The 22,183-nt window shown below is 47.0% G+C and overlaps 1 protein-coding gene across 3 annotated transcripts in view; it reads left to right on the plus strand.

Moving 5' to 3' along the window:
• Positions 1 to 209: 209 nt before the first annotated feature.
• CCDC170 (coiled-coil domain containing 170) overlaps positions 210 to 22,183 on the plus strand; it is a 212,505-nt gene continuing 190,531 nt past the window's right edge. For 2 of the 3 annotated variants that reach the window (XM_069234718.1, XM_069234717.1), the window contains exons 1-2: positions 221 to 480; positions 1,027 to 1,103. In XM_069234718.1, coding sequence (XP_069090819.1) covers positions 334 to 480; positions 1,027 to 1,103 — 224 coding nt within the window. In that variant the 5' untranslated portion in view covers positions 221 to 333. Of the gene's footprint in view, positions 481 to 1,026; positions 1,104 to 22,183 lie in introns of all 3 variants that reach the window. The other variant, XM_069234716.1, reaches the window with a different exon arrangement.

Consider the following 22,183-nt stretch of genomic DNA (forward strand, 5'->3'; position numbering starts at 1 on the left):
CAAAGACACATATGCACAATGAAAAAACACGTCTGAAAACATAGCCATTTCATTTCTCAAGGCTTAATTCTAATTTAGGGAGCGGAAACTAGCTATATCGTTAGGATCGAGCGAGAGTATCTAATGGATTTGGCGTTACAGTATAGTCCGTCTTCTCTGTATATGGCGCTGGCGGGCGCGCGCTCTGTACTTCTTTATGTGTATACCCTGTTGTCGTGGAGACATGGATGACGCTCAGGGACAATACAGTGAGGCTCTAGGGGTGCTGCCAGAGCTCGCGCACGATCCTGTGCTAGCCTTTCGTTGCCCCGGGATCCCGCGCGTGACAAAAGCATGAGCGAGGTCAGCAGCATCGCCAGTGGGGCAGCAGCCAGGATCCGAAGCGAACCCCCCAGTGCAGCCAGGATCATCGATGCTAGAAGTAACGACGCTTTCCGTTGCTACTCTTCCAATACGTCTCCTTGGAAGAGCTACACCGAGGTAACACGATCAGCAAGCGTTCGCACGGCACCTCTAGATTGCCCCTCGTCGCCTCCAACATCTGGTCACGCGATGGCCAAGTCACAGTCGCAGGCTGTGCTCTTCTACAGCCTCCCACCATCCCCCAGAGAAGTCAGAGAGGCTTCAATACAGTAGTTCATGTGATCCTTGTTTGTTTTACTAGTAGTTATGCTCCTCGTTGTCACCCAGTTGCCCTGCATGAATTGGTGTGATTCTCCTCGGGTGACTAGCGGGACTTATTGACTCGCAATGCTTGGCTATAAGCTGCCTGTGTAGCTCACTATCTGGGAGACTGTCAGTCGCAGAGCACCTGCACTGTGGATCTGGGGCAGTATATAAATGCTATCACCATGTGTTAAACATGCCTGCGCCAAGCTCTTGCATGTTTTGATGACTGGACCGACCTAATCTGGCTTCCCATCTTTCTTTTGACGACGCCCCATAGTGTGAGTCTCGCCTTTAAATATTCATGCTTGTTTTCATTACATCTAATATATTTTCTATTTTCCTATGGTTTTATTGCAGGTGCAAGAGCAGGTTAACCTAATTAGGAGGCAGATGGATGAAAACGAAGACTTCGCTATGTCCCGAAGTACAGGAAGGTCTGTATACAGTTTAAATAAATTAAGCAAAATAATAGAAGTTCTCAGTGTTCTTATCTACTTATAGAGATAATCTTTACAATCTAAATCTTATTCACATGCAAAGCTTTCCACCTGTGCTGCAGATACTATGACCCTTTGCTGTCTTCCAAAGGCTTCATATCTGTTTAACTTTTCATCCTTGGCGTGGTCTCCCTTATCTTTTTGCCTCTGTTTCCCAGGTTGTTGATGTGTGCTGGACTCCGATTTTGCTGTTTTTGTTACTCTGGGCTCTTTACCACTGCTAACCAGTGCTAAAGTGCAAGTGCTCCTTTACAAAATGTGTATGTAATCGGCTTATTCATGATTGACATATTTGATTTATTAGTAAGTCCCTGGTACAGTGCACTACAGGTGCCCAGGGACTGTAAATCAAATGCTACTAGTGGGCCTGCAGCACTGGTTGTGCCACCCACATAAGTATATCAACAACAGAGAAATCAACAATTGTGGCTGTGTAAGAATGGTGCGCACTTCCAATATGTCTGCTACAATCAATTTTTGAAGTTTATGATGGAAAAGTCATTATTTATGAAGAAGAGTGCTCCAGTGGTAAGACACCCAGCCACAGGGTGTGAGGGTTGTTTCCTATGTAAGGTCACAGTCCATCTATGAAATTAAGAAAACCACGGCACATCTCAGGGTCAAAGTGTAAGCCATTTATTCCTTGGTACTGTAACAGGAAAGTTGGTGACCTGATCCAATGAAATACACTAGGTAAGTGGTTTATAGGCCAATGCAATTTTTCATAGTTGAAAGAAAACAGCCGACACGTGTTTCGTCACACTTGACTTTTTCAAGGCTGTAAACATATACAAATAGAATGTGTGAATAACAGAAATCGTCAATGGATTATTCACAGACTAAGTTGTGGTGTAAACCGTGAAACAAACCATTTGTTGATAAGTAAAAAAGAGAGACCAAGTGCCGAAGATGAGTAATTAATTCATAGAACTACCATAAAAGCAGAGGGAGAAATCCCCTTCCGCTCCCCGTGTGTGTAGAAAGACACTTAAAAGATAGACCTATGATGTCAGCAGGCAGAGATGGTGAATATCAATAAAAAGTATAACAAGGGATGTCCCGGAAAAAAAAGCCATACGAATATCATACAGCCAACTAAGAGATATTGTATTTGGTGCTCTGAAAATAAAGAAAATCACCCATATGGTGTAAAAGAAAGCAACTCATATATGTATAAAGACATGCAAAGAGAAAAGGAAAAGAGAAAACATTTAACATACCTTTAACAATATAGAGGTATTATGTATAATAAGAGATTCCAATTCTCAAGGATATGGAACAAGTATGCAAAGTGTAGCATGAGTCAAATGGGAGTCCAGAGACCATGATACGTCTGTGAAAGTAGAGGAAAATGATGAGCCAGCAATCAGAACAACGAGCCATAGAGGCAACAATGAACAGTAAAAAGGAAAAAGAGGATCAAATTGCAGCAGTGAGCTAAATGTATAGGCACCAGGTGTTTCTTTTGTAAAATAAGATTAAATGAGGAGCCAGAGGTAAACGAGGACAGCACTGGAATAAAGCCAAAACAAATGTTAACGACATGGGAGGAGGTGGGAGGAACGGAATGCTGCAATAAAACGCAGGCAGCTACCAGCCTAAAGCACCCACAGTGAAAAGTGAGCAACCAAGAAATGGCAAAAGTAGTCCGTCACAGCAACAGATAAAGAAACCAAAGTGGAATAATACAGTAGTTGGTCACTGATCTGAAACAGGAAAAGGAGGGACAAAAAGGGCAGAGCTGACCACTAGCAAACAACAAATTAAATTACTTTAAGTCAAAAAAAGTATACTAAAAGTATGCACGAGGTCGAACGCTTACGCTCGACCTAAAAAAGGAGGACAGAAGCAAAAAAAGTTTGGGGATAACCCTTCAAAAAGGGCCATTTCCAAAACCTCATAAATCAGATCCTCTTTCACAAACCTAGATACCTCCTCTCTGTGACTCTTACTTGCACAAATCTCATGCATATGGAATACCAGATCTGGTGGTCGAGACTTCTCCTACATTGCTGCTAAAGCATAGAATGATCTGCCACTTCATATAAGAGCCTCATCCTCACTTCTTGAATTCCTCAAGAAGCTGAAGACCTGGTCCCATGAGACTCTAGGTGTGGCTAGACACAGACACGCTCAGCACCAGGATACCCTCGTGGGTGATAGTGCACTCTACAAATCTGCTTAACATAGTATATCATAGCACTGGAGTGCTGTACAGAAAAGGGAGCTCATCCACATACCTCTCTTCTGCCAACCTGTGGCATCATGCTTTGAGGTTTTAGAATTATTTACTTCTTCTGCATTGGTGAAGATTAAATCTTCGATTGCAAGTGTCTCATAAATTCCGACAGCCATGCAAACCACTGTTTATGCACATGCCAAAATTAAGAGGGTGTTGGTAAAATCCATTAGTCAGATTTTTCCTTGTATACATTTTAGCATGTCAGATTCTGTGAAAGTGAAAAACGCCCAGTAAATATTGGGACATGTAGATTTGTGTACTATATTTGTGTACTATAAGCATGAAAATCCAAATCTTATCCCCCCATTTAAATTGGTAAACTTGTATAGGCATTATTTAGCACACCCACGGTATCGTTATTGTAAGGAAATGCATCTTTTTTGCAGTTTCACCCCACACATCTTTGGATTGATGCTGCTCGTTTTTCAACACTGAAGTGCACTGGGGCTTTTTGACCAGGCCTTAGTGCATGTGATCTGACCCCTGAAATGTATGCACAATTGATTAATACCTGATGTACATATTTAACTTAGCTGTAAGTCCCTAGTATATAGTACCCAGTGTACCTATGGTCTGTAATAAATGTCACCAGTTGTAGGAAGTTGGCTCTGTATGTGCTATTTCAAAGTAAGGAATAGCATGCACAGAGTCCAAGGGTTCCCCTTAGAGGTAAAATAGTGGTAAAAATAGATAATACTAATGCTCTATTTTGTGGTAGTGTGGTCGAGCAGTAGGCTTATCCAAGGAGTAGTGTTAAGCATTTGTTGTACGTACACATAGACAATAAATGAGGTACACACACTCAGAGACAAATCCAGCCAATAGGTTTTTGTATAGAAAAATATCTTTTCTTAGTTTATTTTAAGAACCACAGGTTCAAATTCTACATGTAATATCTCATTCGAAAGGTATTGCAGGTAAGTACTTTAGGAACTTCAAATCATCAAAATTGCATGTATACTTTTCAAGTTATTCACAAATAGCTGTTTTAAAAGTGGACACAGTGCAATTTTCACAGTTCCTAGGGGAGGTAAGTATTTGTTAGGTTAACCAGGTAAGTAAGACACTTACAGGGCTTAGTTCTTGGTCCAAGGTAGCCCACCGTTGGGGGTTCAGAGCAACCCCAAAGTCACCACACCAGCAGCTCAGGGCCGGTCAGGTGCAGAGTTCAAAGTGGTGCCCAAAACGCATAGGCTAGAATGGAGAGAAGGGGGTGCCCCGGTTCCGGTCTGCTTGCAGGTAAGTACCCGCGTCTTCGGAGGGCAGACCAGGGGGGTTTTGTAGGGCACCGGGGGGGACACAAGCCCACACAGAAATTTCACCCTCAGCAGCGCGGGGGCGGCCGGGTGCAGTGTAGGAACAGGCGTCGGGTTCGCAATGTTAGTCTATGAGAGATCTCGGGATCTCTTCAGCGCTGCAGGCAGGCAAGGGGGGGATTCCTCGGGGAAACCTCCACTTGGGTAAGGGAGAGGGACTCCTGGGGGTCACTTCTCCAGTGAAAGTCCGGTCCTTCAGGTCCTGGGGGCTGCGGGTGCAGGGTCTCTCCCAGGCGTCGGGACTTTAGGTTCAAAGAGTCGCGGTCAGGGGAAGCCTCGGGATTCCCTCTGCAGGCGGCGCTGTGGGGGCTCAGGGGGGACAGGTTTTGGTACTCACAGTATCAGAGTAGTCCTGGGGTCCCTCCTGAGGTGTCGGATCTCCACCAGCCGAGTCGGGGTCGCCGGGTGCAGTGTTGCAAGTCTCACGCTTCTTGCGGGGAGCTTGCAGGGTTCTTTAAAGCTGCTGGAAACAAAGTTGCAGCTTTTCTTGGAGCAGGTCCGCTGTCCTCGGGAGTTTCTTGTCTTTTCGAAGCAGGGGCAGTCCTCAGAGGATGTCGAGGTCGCTGGTCCCTTTGGAAGGCGTCGCTGGAGCAGGATCTTTGGAAGGCAGGAGACAGGCCGGTGAGTTTCTGGAGCCAAGGCAGTTGTCGTCTTCTGGTCTTCCGCTGCAGGGGTTTTCAGCTAGGCAGTCCTTCTTCTTGTAGTTGCAGGAATCTCATTTTCTAGGGTTCAGGGTAGCCCTTAAATACTAAATTTAAGGGCGTGTTTAGGTCTGGGGGGTTAGTAGCCAATGGCTACTAGCCCTGAGGGTGGGTACACCCTTTTTGTGCCTCCTCCCAAGGGGAGGGGGTCACAATCCTAACCCTATTGGGGGAATCCTCCATCTGCAAGATGGAGGATTTCTAAAAGTAAGAGTCACTTCAGCTCAGGACACCTTAGGGGCTGTCCTGACTGGCCAGTGACTCCTCCTTGTTGCTTTCTTTGTTCCCTCCAGCCTTGCCGCCAAAAGTGGGGGCCGTGGCCGGAGGGGGCGGGCAACTCCACTAAGCTGGAGTGCCCTGCTGGGCTGTGACAAAGGGGTGAGCCTTTGAGGCTCACCGCCAGGTGTTACAGCTCCTGCCTGGGGGAGGTGTTAGCATCTCCACCCAGTGCAGGCTTTGTTACTGGCCTCAGAGTGACAAAGGCACTCTCCCCATGGGGCCAGCAACATGTCTCTAGTGTGGCAGGCTGCTGGAACCAGTCAGCCTACACAGCTAGTTGGTTAAGTTTCAGGGGGCACCTCTAAGGTGCCCTCTGTGGTGTATTTTACAATAAAATGTACACTGGCATCAGTGTGCATTTATTGTGCTGAGAAGTTTGATACCAAACTTCCCAGTTTTCAGTGTAGCCATTATGGTGCTGTGGAGTTCGTGTTTGACAGACTCCCAGACCATATACTCTTATGGCTACCCTGCACTTACAATGTCTAAGGTTTTGTTTAGACACTGTAGGGGTACCATGCTCATGCACTGGTACCCTCACCTATGGTATAGTGCACCCTGCCTTAGGGCTGTAAGGCCTGCTAGAGGGGTGTCTTACCTATACTGTATAGGCAGTGAGAGGCTGGCATGGCACCCTGAGGGGAGTGCCATGTCGACTTACTCATTTTGTTCTCACTAGCACACACAGGCTTGTAAGCAGTGTGTCTGTGCTGAGTGAGGGGTCTCTAGGGTGGCATAAGACATGCTGCAGCCCTTAGAGACCTTCCTTGGCATCAGGGCCCTTGGTACTAGAAGTACCAGTTACAAGGGACTTATCTGAATGCCAGGGTGTGCCAATTGTGGATACAATGGTACATTTTAGGTGAAGGAACACTGGTGCTGGGGCCTGGTTAGCAGGGTCCCAGCACTCTTCTCAGTCAAGTCAGCATCAGTATCAGGCAAAAAGTGGGGGGTAACTGCAACAGGGAGCCATTTCTTTACACAAGCCCCCCCCAGCCCACAGGCCAGGAGACTCAGCCCAAGCTGGGAGAGTCTTCCTAGTCTGTCAGGCGAGGAAGAGTAGGAGAAATAGGCTGGTTAGTTGCAGGGCCTACTCTGCCTTACATCCTTCTGTTCAGGTCATTCCCTTTGGGGAACTGACCTACTTCCACAGTGATAGGACCTAGTCTGAATTGCCTCTTGTCTGCCTCTTCAATGTCTCCACCCATTCTTTCTATTTTGGTCTTAGAGGTATCCACCTCTGCTAACTTTATCTTGGCCAGGGTTACCCCTAGCTTACCCAGAGAGGTTACCCAGAGCTGGAGTAACCCCACCATGACCAATAGGGTCAGGGGGCCTAACTTGCTATTTGGCATGGGGTCAGACCACCATGCTAAGGATAGTGCAGCCATAAAGGCTAACACCCAGCAGAGGCCACTGACAGCTGTCAGTGCCCAGAACCACACCTTTAGCTCTTCACCTAAAAGGGAAGGGGCTAAGTTACAGGCTTCTTTGGGTTCAGGTTGCCTGTCTGCTGTATTGGAGTGGGGGGTTACCACATCTTGTAGTAAACACCCTTCTTCCACTCTTTCTTCTGTTAGCTGAGGAGCCACCCACTCAGGTTTAACAGTTGCCTGACTAGCCAGGACTTCTTGTGGGTCAGGTTGGACTTTATCAGGGCCATTTTTGGAGTTCTCCCCTACTGGAGCAGAATCTCCTTGGCTTGCTGTAACCTTGGCTAAAGGTTGTCCACCCTTCCTACTCTGTTTTCTTTTATTCTTCTTCTGGGGCCTGCTTGCATTTACTGCAGAGGCAGGACTTCCAGAATCCTTGGGAGAGGACTGGCACTGTACCAGTTTCTCTCTTGGGCTCTGACTAACCTCTGGGTAGTCATTTCCAAGGAGACAATCAAGGGGGAGGTCTGTACTGACTACTACCCTTCTCCAGCTAAGAGTGCCACCCACTTCTATGGGCACTAAAGCCACAGGCCTCTTAGTGACCCTATCTAGGCTAACTCTTACCCTGGCAGTCTCACCTGGGATGTACTGGTTTGAGAGCACCAGCCTGTCATGCACAATAGTGTGACTGGCACAAGTGTCTCTCAGGGCAGTGGTTGGGATTCCATTCACCAGTAGGTGGTGGAAGTGTCTACTTCCCTCTGGAATCTCCAACTCACCTGTTGGGCCCTGTTTCCAGTTGAAGGCTAGGAAGACCTCCTCATCTGAGGAGTCATCTCCCATGGCTACACTGGTTACCCCAGGAATTTTGTTCTGGGGTTTGTTTTTGGGACAAGAAGTGTCCTTGGTGTGGTGCCCAGACTGTTTACAGTTGTGGCACCAGGCCTTAGTGGCATCCCAGTTCTTACCCTGGTACCCACCTTTGTTTTGGGTTGTGTCTTGGGGCCCACCCACCTGTTCTGGTTTTTGGGGGCCTACAGAGGACTCTTTTTCTTTGTTTCTAGTGTTACCCACTTTCTCCTGGGGAGTTTTTGTAACCCCTTTCTTTTGGTCACCCCCAGTGGAAGTTTTGGTTACTCTAGTCTTGACCCAGTGGTCTGCCTTCTTTCCCAATTCTTGGGGAGAAATTGGACCTAGGTCTACCAGATACTGATGCAACTTTTCATTGAAGCAGTTACTTAAAATGTGTTCTTTCATAAACAAATTATAAAGCCCAACATAGTCACACACTTCATTTCCAGTTAACCAACCATCTAGTGTTTTTACTGAGTAGTCTACAAAATCAACCCAGGTCTGGCTCGAGGATTTTTGAGCCCCCCTGAATCTAATTCTATACTCCTCAGTGGAGAATCCAAAGCCCTCAATCAGGGTACCCTTCATGAGGTCATAAGATTCTGCATCTTTTCCAGAGAGTGTGAGGAGTCTATCCCTACACTTTCCAGTGAACATTTCCCAAAGGAGGGCACCCCAGTGAGATCTGTTCACTTTTCTGGTTACACAAGCCCTCTCAAAAGCTGTGAACCATTTGGTGATGTCATCACCATCTTCATATTTTGTTACAATCCCTTTGGGGATTTTTAGGATGTCAGGAGAATCTCTGACCCTATTTAAGTTGCTGCCACCATTGATGGGACCTAGGCCCATCTCTTTTCTTTCCCTTTCTATGGCTAGGAGCTGCTTTTCCAAAGCCAATCTTTTGACCATCCTGGCTAACAGGGGGTCATCTTCACTGGAGTTATCCTCAGTGATTTCAGAGGTGTTGGTCTCTCCTGTGAGGGAACCAGCATCTCTGACTATTATTTTTGGAGTCAGGGTTTGAGGGACCCTGTTCTCCCTAGATAGGACTGGTAGGGGGGAATTTTCCTCCAAGTCACTATCCTCTTCCTCTGAGTTGCCACCCTCAGAGGGGTTGGCCTTTTCAAACTCTGCCAAAAGCTCCTGGAGCTGTATTTTGGTAGGTTTGGGGCCCATTGTTATTTTCTTTATTTTACAGAGTGACCTTAGCTCCCTCATCTTAAGATGGAGGTAAGGTGTGGTGTCGAGTTCCACCACAGTCACATCTGTGCTAGACATTTTGCTTCTAAAAGTTGGAATACTTTTTGAGAATCTACAACTGGTTCTAGAATCTAATTCAAACTTTTACAAACTTTTAAACTCTAAAAGAAATGCTAAACAGGGACTTAACACACAAGGCCCTAGCAGGACTTTTAAGAAATTAGAAAACTTTTCAAATTGCAAAAATGAATTTCTAATGACAATTTTGGAATTTGTCGTGTGATCAGGTATTGGCTGAGTAGTCCAGCAAATGCAAAGTCTTGTACCCCACCGCTGATCCACCAATGTAGGAAGTTGGCTCTGTATGTGCTATTTCAAAGTAAGGAATAGCATGCACAGAGTCCAAGGGTTCCCCTTAGAGGTAAAATAGTGGTAAAAATAGATAATACTAATGCTCTATTTTGTGGTAGTGTGGTCGAGCAGTAGGCTTATCCAAGGAGTAGTGTTAAGCATTTGTTGTACGTACACATAGACAATAAATGAGGTACACACACTCAGAGACAAATCCAGCCAATAGGTTTTTGTATAGAAAAATATCTTTTCTTAGTTTATTTTAAGAACCACAGGTTCAAATTCTACATGTAATATCTCATTCGAAAGGTATTGCAGGTAAGTACTTTAGGAACTTCAAATCATCAAAATTGCATGTATACTTTTCAAGTTATTCACAAATAGCTGTTTTAAAAGTGGACACAGTGCAATTTTCACAGTTCCTAGGGGAGGTAAGTATTTGTTAGGTTAACCAGGTAAGTAAGACACTTACAGGGCTTAGTTCTTGGTCCAAGGTAGCCCACCGTTGGGGGTTCAGAGCAACCCCAAAGTCACCACACCAGCAGCTCAGGGCCGGTCAGGTGCAGAGTTCAAAGTGGTGCCCAAAACGCATAGGCTAGAATGGAGAGAAGGGGGTGCCCCGGTTCCGGTCTGCTTGCAGGTAAGTACCCGCGTCTTCGGAGGGCAGACCAGGGGGGTTTTGTAGGGCACCGGGGGGGACACAAGCCCACACAGAAATTTCACCCTCAGCAGCGCGGGGGCGGCCGGGTGCAGTGTAGGAACAGGCGTCGGGTTCGCAATGTTAGTCTATGAGAGATCTCGGGATCTCTTCAGCGCTGCAGGCAGGCAAGGGGGGGATTCCTCGGGGAAACCTCCACTTGGGTAAGGGAGAGGGACTCCTGGGGGTCACTTCTCCAGTGAAAGTCCGGTCCTTCAGGTCCTGGGGGCTGCGGGTGCAGGGTCTCTCCCAGGCGTCGGGACTTTAGGTTCAAAGAGTCGCGGTCAGGGGAAGCCTCGGGATTCCCTCTGCAGGCGGCGCTGTGGGGGCTCAGGGGGGACAGGTTTTGGTACTCACAGTATCAGAGTAGTCCTGGGGTCCCTCCTGAGGTGTCGGATCTCCACCAGCCGAGTCGGGGTCGCCGGGTGCAGTGTTGCAAGTCTCACGCTTCTTGCGGGGAGCTTGCAGGGTTCTTTAAAGCTGCTGGAAACAAAGTTGCAGCTTTTCTTGGAGCAGGTCCGCTGTCCTCAGGAGTTTCTTGTCTTTTCGAAGCAGGGGCAGTCCTCAGAGGATGTCGAGGTCGCTGGTCCCTTTGGAAGGCGTCGCTGGAGCAGGATCTTTGGAAGGCAGGAGACAGGCCGGTGAGTTTCTGGAGCCAAGGCAGTTGTCGTCTTCTGGTCTTCCGCTGCAGGGGTTTTCAGCTAGGCAGTCCTTCTTCTTGTAGTTGCAGGAATCTCATTTTCTAGGGTTCAGGGTAGCCCTTAAATACTAAATTTAAGGGCGTGTTTAGGTCTGGGGGGTTAGTAGCCAATGGCTACTAGCCCTGAGGGTGGGTACACCCTTTTTGTGCCTCCTCCCAAGGGGAGGGGGTCACAATCCTAACCCTATTGGGGGAATCCTCCATCTGCAAGATGGAGGATTTCTAAAAGTAAGAGTCACTTCAGCTCAGGACACCTTAGGGGCTGTCCTGACTGGCCAGTGACTCCTCCTTGTTGCTTTCTTTGTTCCCTCCAGCCTTGCCGCCAAAAGTGGGGGCCGTGGCCGGAGGGGGCGGGCAACTCCACTAAGCTGGAGTGCCCTGCTGGGCTGTGACAAAGGGGTGAGCCTTTGAGGCTCACCGCCAGGTGTTACAGCTCCTGCCTGGGGGAGGTGTTAGCATCTCCACCCAGTGCAGGCTTTGTTACTGGCCTCAGAGTGACAAAGGCACTCTCCCCATGGGGCCAGCAACATGTCTCTAGTGTGGCAGGCTGCTGGAACCAGTCAGCCTACACAGCTAGTTGGTTAAGTTTCAGGGGGCACCTCTAAGGTGCCCTCTGTGGTGTATTTTACAATAAAATGTACACTGGCATCAGTGTGCATTTATTGTGCTGAGAAGTTTGATACCAAACTTCCCAGTTTTCAGTGTAGCCATTATGGTGCTGTGGAGTTCGTGTTTGACAGACTCCCAGACCATATACTCTTATGGCTACCCTGCACTTACAATGTCTAAGGTTTTGTTTAGACACTGTAGGGGTACCATGCTCATGCACTGGTACCCTCACCTATGGTATAGTGCACCCTGCCTTAGGGCTGTAAGGCCTGCTAGAGGGGTGTCTTACCTATACTGTATAGGCAGTGAGAGGCTGGCATGGCACCCTGAGGGGAGTGCCATGTCGACTTACTCATTTTGTTCTCACTAGCACACACAGGCTTGTAAGCAGTGTGTCTGTGCTGAGTGAGGGGTCTCTAGGGTGGCATAAGACATGCTGCAGCCCTTAGAGACCTTCCTTGGCATCAGGGCCCTTGGTACTAGAAGTACCAGTTACAAGGGACTTATCTGAATGCCAGGGTGTGCCAATTGTGGATACAATGGTACATTTTAGGTGAAGGAACACTGGTGCTGGGGCCTGGTTAGCAGGGTCCCAGCACTCTTCTCAGTCAAGTCAGCATCAGTATCAGGCAAAAAGTGGGGGGTAACTGCAACAGGGAGCCATTTCTTTACACCAGTGGACTGCAGTATTTATTGTTCCACCACTGCAGTGACATGGTGAAAGGATGGCTCCCAGCTCCTTTTTAGGTAGCTTTTAAAAAGCCAGCTAGACATGGCAAAACAGCCCATTTGCTAAATCCAAACCTTTTTAAAATGTATAAGTCACCCCTAATGTAGCAATTAGAAGTCCATAAGATATGGTGCAGAATATTAAAAAGTTTGACATTTTGTTTTCCGTTTAACTATTATGACAGTGAAAATTCACCATTGTTGTTTTCACTGTAGCAAGCTGGTAGTCTCATTGGCTAACATGGAGTCACACTAGCCCAACCTCTAGGTTCTAACATCCAGTTGGGACCCCCAAATATGGCACTTTAAGGTTTCAAATTAATTGTCACTTTACACCCAACATAGTGCTGAAGTTGAATTTAAATTACCTTTTAATATGATTGACTTTCAAAATTCATCACTTTCCTGTTCCAAAGTTTTAGTAGCCATTTCAGATTAACTGCAGCAATTGTCCCCAGAGACAGCATGCTGCCCTCTTGCCAGTAGGTGTGAAGTGCTACCAGGAATGGGGAGCAAAAGGTGGGAGGAGATGTGACCTCCTCCTGACATGATGGCCTTAGGGCCACCTGTGGCCTTAGGGCTGTGGCCAGAGGTGGCCCAGCTTCAAAGGGTAAGGTGCCTCTGAAAGGCAAATGTGAGTTTCACTGTAGCCTGCACTCTCCTATGCGAAGGTAGACAGACTGCCATCTCACTCCAGAGAGTATACAATTGTTTCGGGAGAAATCTCCTATTTTAATTGACACACCTCAGGTGTGTGCCCTTAGCTTTGACCAATGGAGGAAAGGTATTGACTTCTTGGATTTGGACACAGCAATGCGCAGAGGGACAGTTTAGTGCCAATCACCCAGGAACTGGTATAAGAGTGGGTACGGTTCCCTAGGGAATTTTGCCCTCATTAGTTACAGAGTCCTCCTACCCCACAAAGTCGAAATTGCCATAACATTTGCACCCCTGTGTACCAGTCTCAGCACACTACTGAGCTCGAATCGAACAGAAGAAGCACTGCACCTGCTGAAACTGTGGACCTTATAAAGAAAGTTTGCACCAAGAAAGAGTGCTCTCATTAAATAAGGTAGGACTTCATAAAGAGAAGGGCTGCTCCTGCTGTTGACTTCGTGGAGACAGAGACCTCAAGAGCTTGGCCTCCTCCCCACTCATGTCAAGGACCAATGATTGAACTCTAGGGCTAGTTGGCTAACCTCTTCATGAGCTTCAAGGACACAACAGCTAAAAAAGCCCTGCATCTTCAAGAGGCCAGCTGACCAGGATCAATGGGATTGGCGTTGGGCCCCACTGGTCCACTTTTGGAGATTGAGTTCTAGCCCACCCACAAGGCTGATTTTTGACAAAGAATCAGAGGCTCATTGTTAGACCTGATATCTCTGGCATGGTATTCCCCCAAACCTTTTGCCCCGACTCTGAATTTTGGCTGAACTAATTTTTGTTGGCATTATGACTCTATGTACAGTACTTTACCTCTATTAACCAGTGCCTACCTGCTTGTGCCTTCTCCTTCCAATATGGGAAAATTACATTGCACCTCATTTGCACATTTCATTTACTTGAAAGACCCTAATAAACAGTATTACTTGTATCCAGGGTTTGTAAATTAAATGCTACTAGTGAGCAGCAGCAGCTCTCATTGTGCCACTCACTGAAGTAGCCTTTTAAATCATGCCTGAGTCCTGCCACTGCAGCCGGTAGTGCAGTTTTTAAAATTATTTTGTATTAGTTTCAGCGCCTAAGATAAACACACTGAACATGTACCAGTTAAGCAGATGTCACTACAGAACATCACGCAAACTGCCTTGCTAAATGGTTGTTGAGATAAATTACAAGGTAATATTTGCCTCTTGGAGTTCAATTTCTTAAAGTTTGTGGCAGCAAATCTTGAAAATGATGTAACCATTTGCCCCATACATTTTTATGTTTCCTTGTGTGTCCACAGGTTTTGTATACTGTGGCCTCTGCTAGGGTACAGTGGTCCATATCACAGAGCTATTTTGTCAGTGTAGGAGCTGTGGGTGAGCGCCGTAGCGTAGCAATGTCCATTTTAGCCACTAGGCAACCAATGTGATCAGTGTTTTGTCTCCATTTGACCTATTGCAACCTTGGTGTATGCCTAGAAGAGCCCTGTGAGAATAGAGTGCCACTGAGAAACCCAAAACGCATTGTAAGGTGATGTGGACCTTTAAACAAAATGTGTGAATTTAAGGACCAGACTATATGCAACATGGTTCCCACCCCTAACCCACAGTGGATGCATACATCAGTTGGGGATTTAGGCATTTTCTCAGGAGTGGAACAGATTCAGTGAAAATATTTAAATTCCACCAGGTACAACCTTGAGGAGATTGCATGAGACGTAGCTGACACTTGACTTTCAGTCAGTGGAAGTCATCTACTGTCCGGAGCTTGTGTCTAGTGTCTTATAAAGTCTTGAGATGCTTTTACTCTTTGTCACCTCAAGAGCAGGGTTGGCCTAGATTAAACTGTGGTCTGGAATTGGGTAAAGGGCCTCTTTCTACCACTCTAGGGTGTGAGATAATTGGAGAAATGAGAAGAATTGGTATTTGTTGAGATTATAGTCTGCACCAATTCTGCAAACGTTTTCATGTGTGAGGCTATCCACATGTCTCCCAGGGTGGATATTCCTTTTTTGTCAGTCCCAGGGCTCAAATCCCTGTAGATGTGAAACTGAGGGTATGCATTTGCCCACCGACAGGGGAGTTACCTTGGACTGTTGCTTCAGCAATTCAATGAATTTTAGGTCCATGAGCCAACAATCAATTGCTAACTTTATGAAGGGGAGAATGCCTTCTAGGAGGTCTGGAACCATACAGAAGCATCAATACCCTGTATCTTTCAACTTCTCTCAGTTCGAGGTGGGTCATGGAGTTGTCTCTGTGTATAGCCCGCCGTTGTTAGGAAGCATATGCACAGCCCAGTAATATAATTGTATGTCTGCCACTTCCAGGCCCTTCATCCCCTGGTGACTGAACAGTCTTCACAAATGCTACACGCAGAGGGCCACCTCTCCAGATGTAGGAAGTAAGAGTAGCATGCAAGCCGCTGAAGAAGGGGGGAAGCAAAGAGTACAGGTAGTTATGTAAGATATACAGCAGCTGCAGTAGCAAAATCATTTTATACAGGGCCACTCTTCCCATGATTGAAAGAGGGAATTAGGCCCATACTGTCAGCTGCTGCTTAAGTTTACACAGCTGTGGTTCTGTGTTCAGTTCCCAGTCCGTTTCCTGTTTCAGCGAGATATTTATGCTCAGGTACCAAAAAGGGCCCAGTGACTGCTGGAGGGCCGAGATCAAAGGCAGGGCCACCTCATCGGTGATCCCCACTGGGACCAGCACTAACTTGTGTCAGTTGACCATTTACCCAGAGGCTTCCTTGTATATTGGTAGGATCCTGAAAATTTGGGGGATCGACAGTTGTGGGCATTCTAAATGTAACAGTATGTTGTCTGCATAAAGAAAGACATTCCCGACATCTGAGCGTCACCTCTTATCCTTGATGCCAAGGGTTCCATTGTCAAGGCAGATATGAGTGGGGAAGCGAGCAACCCTGTCTCTTTCCCCTCTCTATCAGGAAAGAATGTGAAAATATGGCATTTATGCACACTTGGGCCCAGGCAGTGGAGTAAAGGAACCGGACGTATGAAATAAACCTCAGTCCAAAGTTCATTTTATGTAGTACCTGAAACATAAACAGCTAAGACATTGAGTCAAATGCCTTTTTAAAATCTGGAGCTTATAGAGCAGATGCTTGGAGGGATCAATGAATGGCTTCAAAGGCTATGTGGAGTCACCTAATGCTGTGTCTGGTGCCACATGATGGCATAGAACCATTTTGGTCAGAATGAACCAACGTTTGAATTACCCTGGTCAATCTGGAGGCCAGCACAGTGGCTAGAAGTTTTGCTTCAGTGTTGATAAGGGAGACAGGTTGGTACACGGCGCATGATGTGGTGTCTTTTCCCAGTTTAGAAATAATGACTGTTGCCGCCCCGCCCAAGTCTTGTGGCCAGATGTGGGTTTCGAGAGCTTCCCCAAACATGGCTTACAAGGGGCCAGATAAGAGGCTGGCAAATTTCTTGAAAACTCTTGGGTAAAACCATTGGGTCCTGGAGTTTTCCCCAAGGGCATGGCGCTAATTTCAGTATCTATCTCTGTTAGTGATATAGGCAGAATAAGTGAATACCTATCCGCAGGTTGTAGTGAAGTCACTGGTAGGTCTTGTATAATGGGGTTCTCATGTTCTGCAGTGAGGATGGGGAGCACCCCATATAACCTGCTCTAATAATCAGCAAATATTTCCCTGATCATCATGGATTTAGTCACTAGAGTACTTAAGGGATTGTGGACACAGGCAACTACCACGTGCTCCATTTCACTGTGCACTAGCCAATAAAGGAGTCTGCCAGTCTTGTGTCCGATGTCATAAAGTTGATGTTCGGAGGAATCCCATTGTCAATTTGCCCTCTCCTTCAGTATCTTTCCAACTGATTCCAATTGTCATAGGGCCTCATCTCCCCCAGCCAGCTGGAATGTTGCTTCCAAACCCTAGAGTCTGGAGCCTAGTTCCATTATGTCTCTGCCTTCATTTCTATGGTGGCCAGCAGTAGAGGAGATAATGTGTTCCTTGAAGGTCACGTCCTGTGCCTCTCATAGTGTTACTAAAACCCTTGTGAATCCAGTCCTCAAAATAACCATCCATTAGCCACTAAGAATTTAGTCACCATTGTCCTTCCTCTATCAAGGAGAGTCATAGGACCCTCACCTCCTGGTCAGAAAGCGTGTGGGGGGAATTTCTGAGTATCACACTCCAATCATGTCCGTTGCTGGGAGGAAGAAGTAGTCTAACCTGAAGCGTGACCAAAGTGCAACCTAATCAAAAGTGTAGGACTGCACATGTGGGTGGTGGATTCTATGTACATCAGACAGCCTTAGCATGGCGGCCCAGTCTGGAAAGGGAGTAGACCAGATGCTGTTGCTTAGTGTCCAGACATCCAAGTCTGGGTTCATGATGGTATTGAAATCTCCTCCAATGAACAGTTTGCCCACTGGGAACTCAAGGATCAAGTGGCAAAGGACTTTTAGTGTGTTTTCAAATAGTGTTGTTTGCACATAGGCATTCACGAAAGACCAGGAGATACCTTCTAGCAGTCCTATCACTCTGACATATTGAATCTATGTATACTCCTGTGATTGCATAAGTAAATGTGTGATGGATCAGAACTGCCACCCCATCTAGAGCCTGAGGTAAATCCTGCGTGATAGATAATAGAGTGTCTGTGTCTACCCAGAAAGTCACATTTGGAACCTAGCAAATAAAGTGAGCTGGTAGCAAACTTTTTTGAGGCATTGTTTAACTGCACTCATCTTCACTTTATTATTCAGAACATTTACATTGAAAGAGATAATATTAAAGTGCACAGAGCATTGTGTACAATAGATTGGAAATTCTGAAGTGGGAATGTGTATGCTTCCGTGGGAAATCTGGCTTGGTATTGTCCGTAAACGAAATGAACAAAAACCACCCCCAGCCCCCCAGCAACCACCCCCCCATACTTCCCAACTAGAAGCATCTTTCGCCCCCAGCTCTAACTGTGTCACCTCTTTCTTGGTGCGTGAATTATGCCACTATTTTAAGACTAAAATTACCAGCTATAAAACAACTGATGCTTAAGGTTCCCTGGAATTATTATCTGTCCCTCCAGTTGCCCGACCACCACTGTCCATGCGGGTGCCTTCATCTGCGCTGAACTCTGAAGAGCCAAGCTCCGTGCCCCCAGCTTCTCTCTGTCTTCTTGATCCGCACCTTCTCTATTGTCTGCTCTCAGGTCAGGAACGGCACTGAAGCCTCTCTGCTGCCCTCTGGTGGGCATCGTTTGCCTTAAACAGTAGTCCTCCTACATCAACACATTCCTCAGCCCATTCCCACATGCTTTCAGGTAATTCAAAGCTAGAAGTGCCTTTTCCCTTGATGTATGACTTTCAGTTTTGCAGGATAGGATAGCATATATTGAAGTTCCATGGCCTTTAACTTTTGCTTTACCTCCAAAAAGGTTTTGCAGTGCTGCTGTACCTTGGCAGGACAGTTTGAAAATATTAGGATTTTAGAGGTTCTAGAGAGAACCTCTCTTCGTTCTTTTGCTGCCCGCAATATGGCGTGTCTGTCTGAATATTTTAGTATCCTCACAATCATTGGGCAGGGAGGGACCCTAGGTTGGGGCTTTGGTACCATGCCGCGGCCGGTAGGTTCCAGCACAAAATGAGAGGAGGTAGCCAGGATTTAAACCATTCTATTGAAGTATCTTCCAGGCCCACTAATCTGAGATTATTTTAGCAGGATCTGGCCTCAGCATCCTTCACCTGAAGTTCAAGTCATACAGAGTTTTGTTTAAGTTTAAGGAAGTCTGCCATGAGAGTGCAAAGCTCATCCTCCGTTCAGGAGATAAGCTCGTCAGCATCCTTTGTATGATCCAACAGGTTGATTAAGTCTTGGTGCAGTAGAGACACCACCACTGCCACTCCCTCTATCCTGCTCTCCAACGCAGTCCAGGTATTCTGTATTTCCTGAAGATCATTTTAGGAGATACTGGCTCTGATGGGGACCTATCTTCTCTTAAGTCGAACTTGTCGCACCAGAAGGCCTTTATTACAGTATTTGTCAGTTTGAGTCTGTTAGCCCATCTCTGAGTTCTGAACCATGATTATTGTGTCCCAGTGTCCCCTTCTTTGCGGGAGGAGGGGCAGCAGGAAGCTCATGAACTGCTCTGGTGTGAAGAGTTCCTGGCCATGTTCAGCCCACTGGGCGAGTACTAGGGAAGCATAGGGAACGGTCTGTGGTCTGAAGTCAGTCCCACGCTTGCCTTGTCCATGGCTGGTGCTGCAGGCGCCAGTCCAGGCCTCTGGCCTCTTTGATGGAGGGGAACAGTCATGGAGGGTGCAAACAGATGAGAGAGGAAGAGGCCCAGTTTGTGCATGCTGGGCAGATACCCATGAGTTCACCTACTCTCCTGGCCAATGGTTCAGGACAGATTCAGACCTGTAGTAATCCCTGGGGGATGTCTGTAACTCAGGGCAGGTCTGCACATATGGGGCACCCTGCGAGCTGAGTGGATGGATTGCTGAGGTCTTCTGGCTCCCTGGCTGCCCATGTCTCCAGGTTCCAGCAGTCAACAGCCAGGGTCAGGAGCAGCATCCTTGATGCTACGGGACCCGTCAGTGGCCTTTTTCCCTCTTCAGCAGCCTGCCTTGCCATGTCTGATCCCCCTCCCTTGCGGGTGTGGCTCGAGGGTGTAAATAGGTAGGGGAAGGTAGGGCCCAGTCTGTGCATGCTTGACAGATGCCCTTGAGGACTCCTACTCTTCCTCCCAAGTGTTCATGTCAGAGTCAGGCCTGCAGTGAGCCCTGGGGGCTCCTGTGACCTGGGTGAATTCTCTCCGTGGGCAGCCCAGCTCGCTCATCGGGTGGATGTGTAGGGTCTGCTAATTCCCTGGCCTCCTGTGTCTTTGTGTCCCAGCGGTCAATAGCCAGGGTTCGCAGGGGTATCTTCAGTCCCAGGGGAAACCTTAGCAGCCTTCCTCCCTCTTCAGCAGCCTGCCTGGCCATGTCTAATGACTGGTCTCTCACATTCTCCCAGTGGTGAGGTTCTTGTCCACCTCGCCTCTGCCAGTATCATGTCTTTGTTTACCCTCTGAAGCCAGATCTCTGTGTCTGTCGATCCTTCTTGTCTGCAGCAGTGGGTTGCCAGGCCCCTGCAGCACCATGTATGTTCAGTCCCGTCTCAGTTAATGAAGTGGAGCTCACCTGCTGTTGCTCCTGTTGTGCGTGGAGGAGGCCAAAGTTCACACCCTTGGGCCCAGAGAGCAGCGTAGGGCCTGCAGGATACCTTCTGTGTCACAGGTGAACACCAGTATAAAGGATAGCAGTAGGATGGAGGGCAGCTGATCTGAGCTGCTTTAACTTGCAACTGCTATCTTTCCTGTGGCACCCAGAATCCTGTAGTGCAGTTTAAACTGCCATTTCTACCTGGCAAAATAAACCTTCTGCTTGCCTAAACCTGTCTTTTTACTTCCTATAAGTCACCCTTAAGATAGGTCCTAAACGTTCATAGGGTAGGGTGCATCGTGTTTAAAAAGTAGGGCATATGTGTTCACGTTTTACATGTTCTGACAGTGAAAAACTACTAAAATCATTTTCAGTGTTGTAAGGCCTGTCTCTCCCATTGGCTTACACTGAGTTACCTTATTACGTTTGATAAATGCTAAAGTCAGATTGAGAGCAGATAGAGAAATTATGTTTATACTAAAATGACTTGTAATTTACAATCCTCTCTATTGGTAAAGTCAGATTTAAAATTACCATTTATAAATGCCACTTTAAAAAAGTTGCCATTTCCCTTCCCAAAAATTCAGAGGGCTTTCTACACGTTTCCAGCTGCCTTGGTCTGTCAATGGTTCCCCCCATCATGGATGTTTATTGAGCCCTGAAGGGGGAACAGTGGGACATGGGTGTACCAGGAGAGGGTTGTCCTGGCAGGATGGCTGGTAAGGCGCTGTACCATGTCCTGATTACATTTCAAAGGGACCTTGTTCACAGCACACACAAAGAAATCTAACACCAGGCATTTCCTTGCCCTTGTCACCCTAGACAGTTTGGATCCAGTACCAGCAGAATGGAAAGAACAATTTTGGGAGTAAGTCAAGGAATTTTATCAGAACACCCTTGGACCTAAAGCAGATTCAGAAGAAGTACTACCCTGATAGCAGAAGGACTGGTCTTCTGGTTGAAGAATTGGCTTTCTGTCTCAGGAAGGAAGATTGGACATGCTTCCTTGAATCCAGGTTATCCAGAGTGCCTCCAAGGGTCAGTTAGCTGACCATCTGTGTGAGCTACTGGGATACAACAAACTCCCAGAGGCCTCCTTGTATCTGCTGAACTGACCAGCTGCAACTCAACCTGCCTGGTCCTGCCTTGGCTCTGCTGCTGGCCTCTGCTGGAGTGAGTCCCGAGCTGTGATTTCCAGTTCCCGTACCCTTGCCCGGCATCAGTGAGAGCTCCTCCTGAAAATTCTTTAGTTTGGGCTCCTCATGACTGTGACCAGGCCCGTTCTCACAAAGTCACCTCAGCCCGCAACGACTGTCAACGCAAAGCTCCAATGAGACTTGCTTTTCACTCAAACAGTGACCCTTCACGACAACCGGCAATGAGAGACATGCACTTCATGCTATAGGCAGCGACAGCCTGCAGGGTCTGCCAGTACAAAACTCGAGTGACTATTGCCTCTTCACACAGTAAACAACGTCCGTGCTCTCCTTCTTGTGGTTTCCTCTAACATGAATGGAACTCTTTGGGCCGGATGTGGAAAGGTAATTCTTTAGTGGGACTGGCCTGGTCCCTGTTCACGGCCCGTGTTCCATCACAGTCATCCTGAACATGTGACTTTCCCCTGGCCCAGCGCGGATAAATAACCGTGAGTGTCTCTTTCTTGATCTTTATGTATTTTCACTAAATCTTAATTCAATATCGCTGGTTCTACTGATTGGATTTGTGTAGTTCTGATATCATTTTACACATTAAAAAGTATTCTATTTTTCTGCATTGGCTTGGGATTTTTCTTGTACTGTGTTGTCACTTTATTTTTGTTTGAGTACTGCATAAATACTTTATACATTTCTTCTAACCTAAGCCTGACTGCCTTTGTGCCAAGCAGCAGTGTTAAGCACAAGTTAATTTAGTGTGTTGTGAGGTTCACCCACACAAGGATTGTTGTTGTCTGTGTGGGGCTTCTACCACCCCTCCACAAGTAACCCATTTTATTACAGTTAGGTTGAGTAGATTATTCAGGAAAGTAGACCTGCAGTTGTGGTAACATTTCTATGATTGTTCGAGGCATGCGCAGAGCCTGGGTGTCACCACATCGGTGTAGCTCGAGAAATGAGT

Source organism: Pleurodeles waltl, chromosome 5 (genome assembly GCF_031143425.1).
Source record: "Pleurodeles waltl isolate 20211129_DDA chromosome 5, aPleWal1.hap1.20221129, whole genome shotgun sequence".
In the NCBI taxonomy this organism is placed as follows: domain Eukaryota; kingdom Metazoa; phylum Chordata; class Amphibia; order Caudata; family Salamandridae; genus Pleurodeles; species Pleurodeles waltl.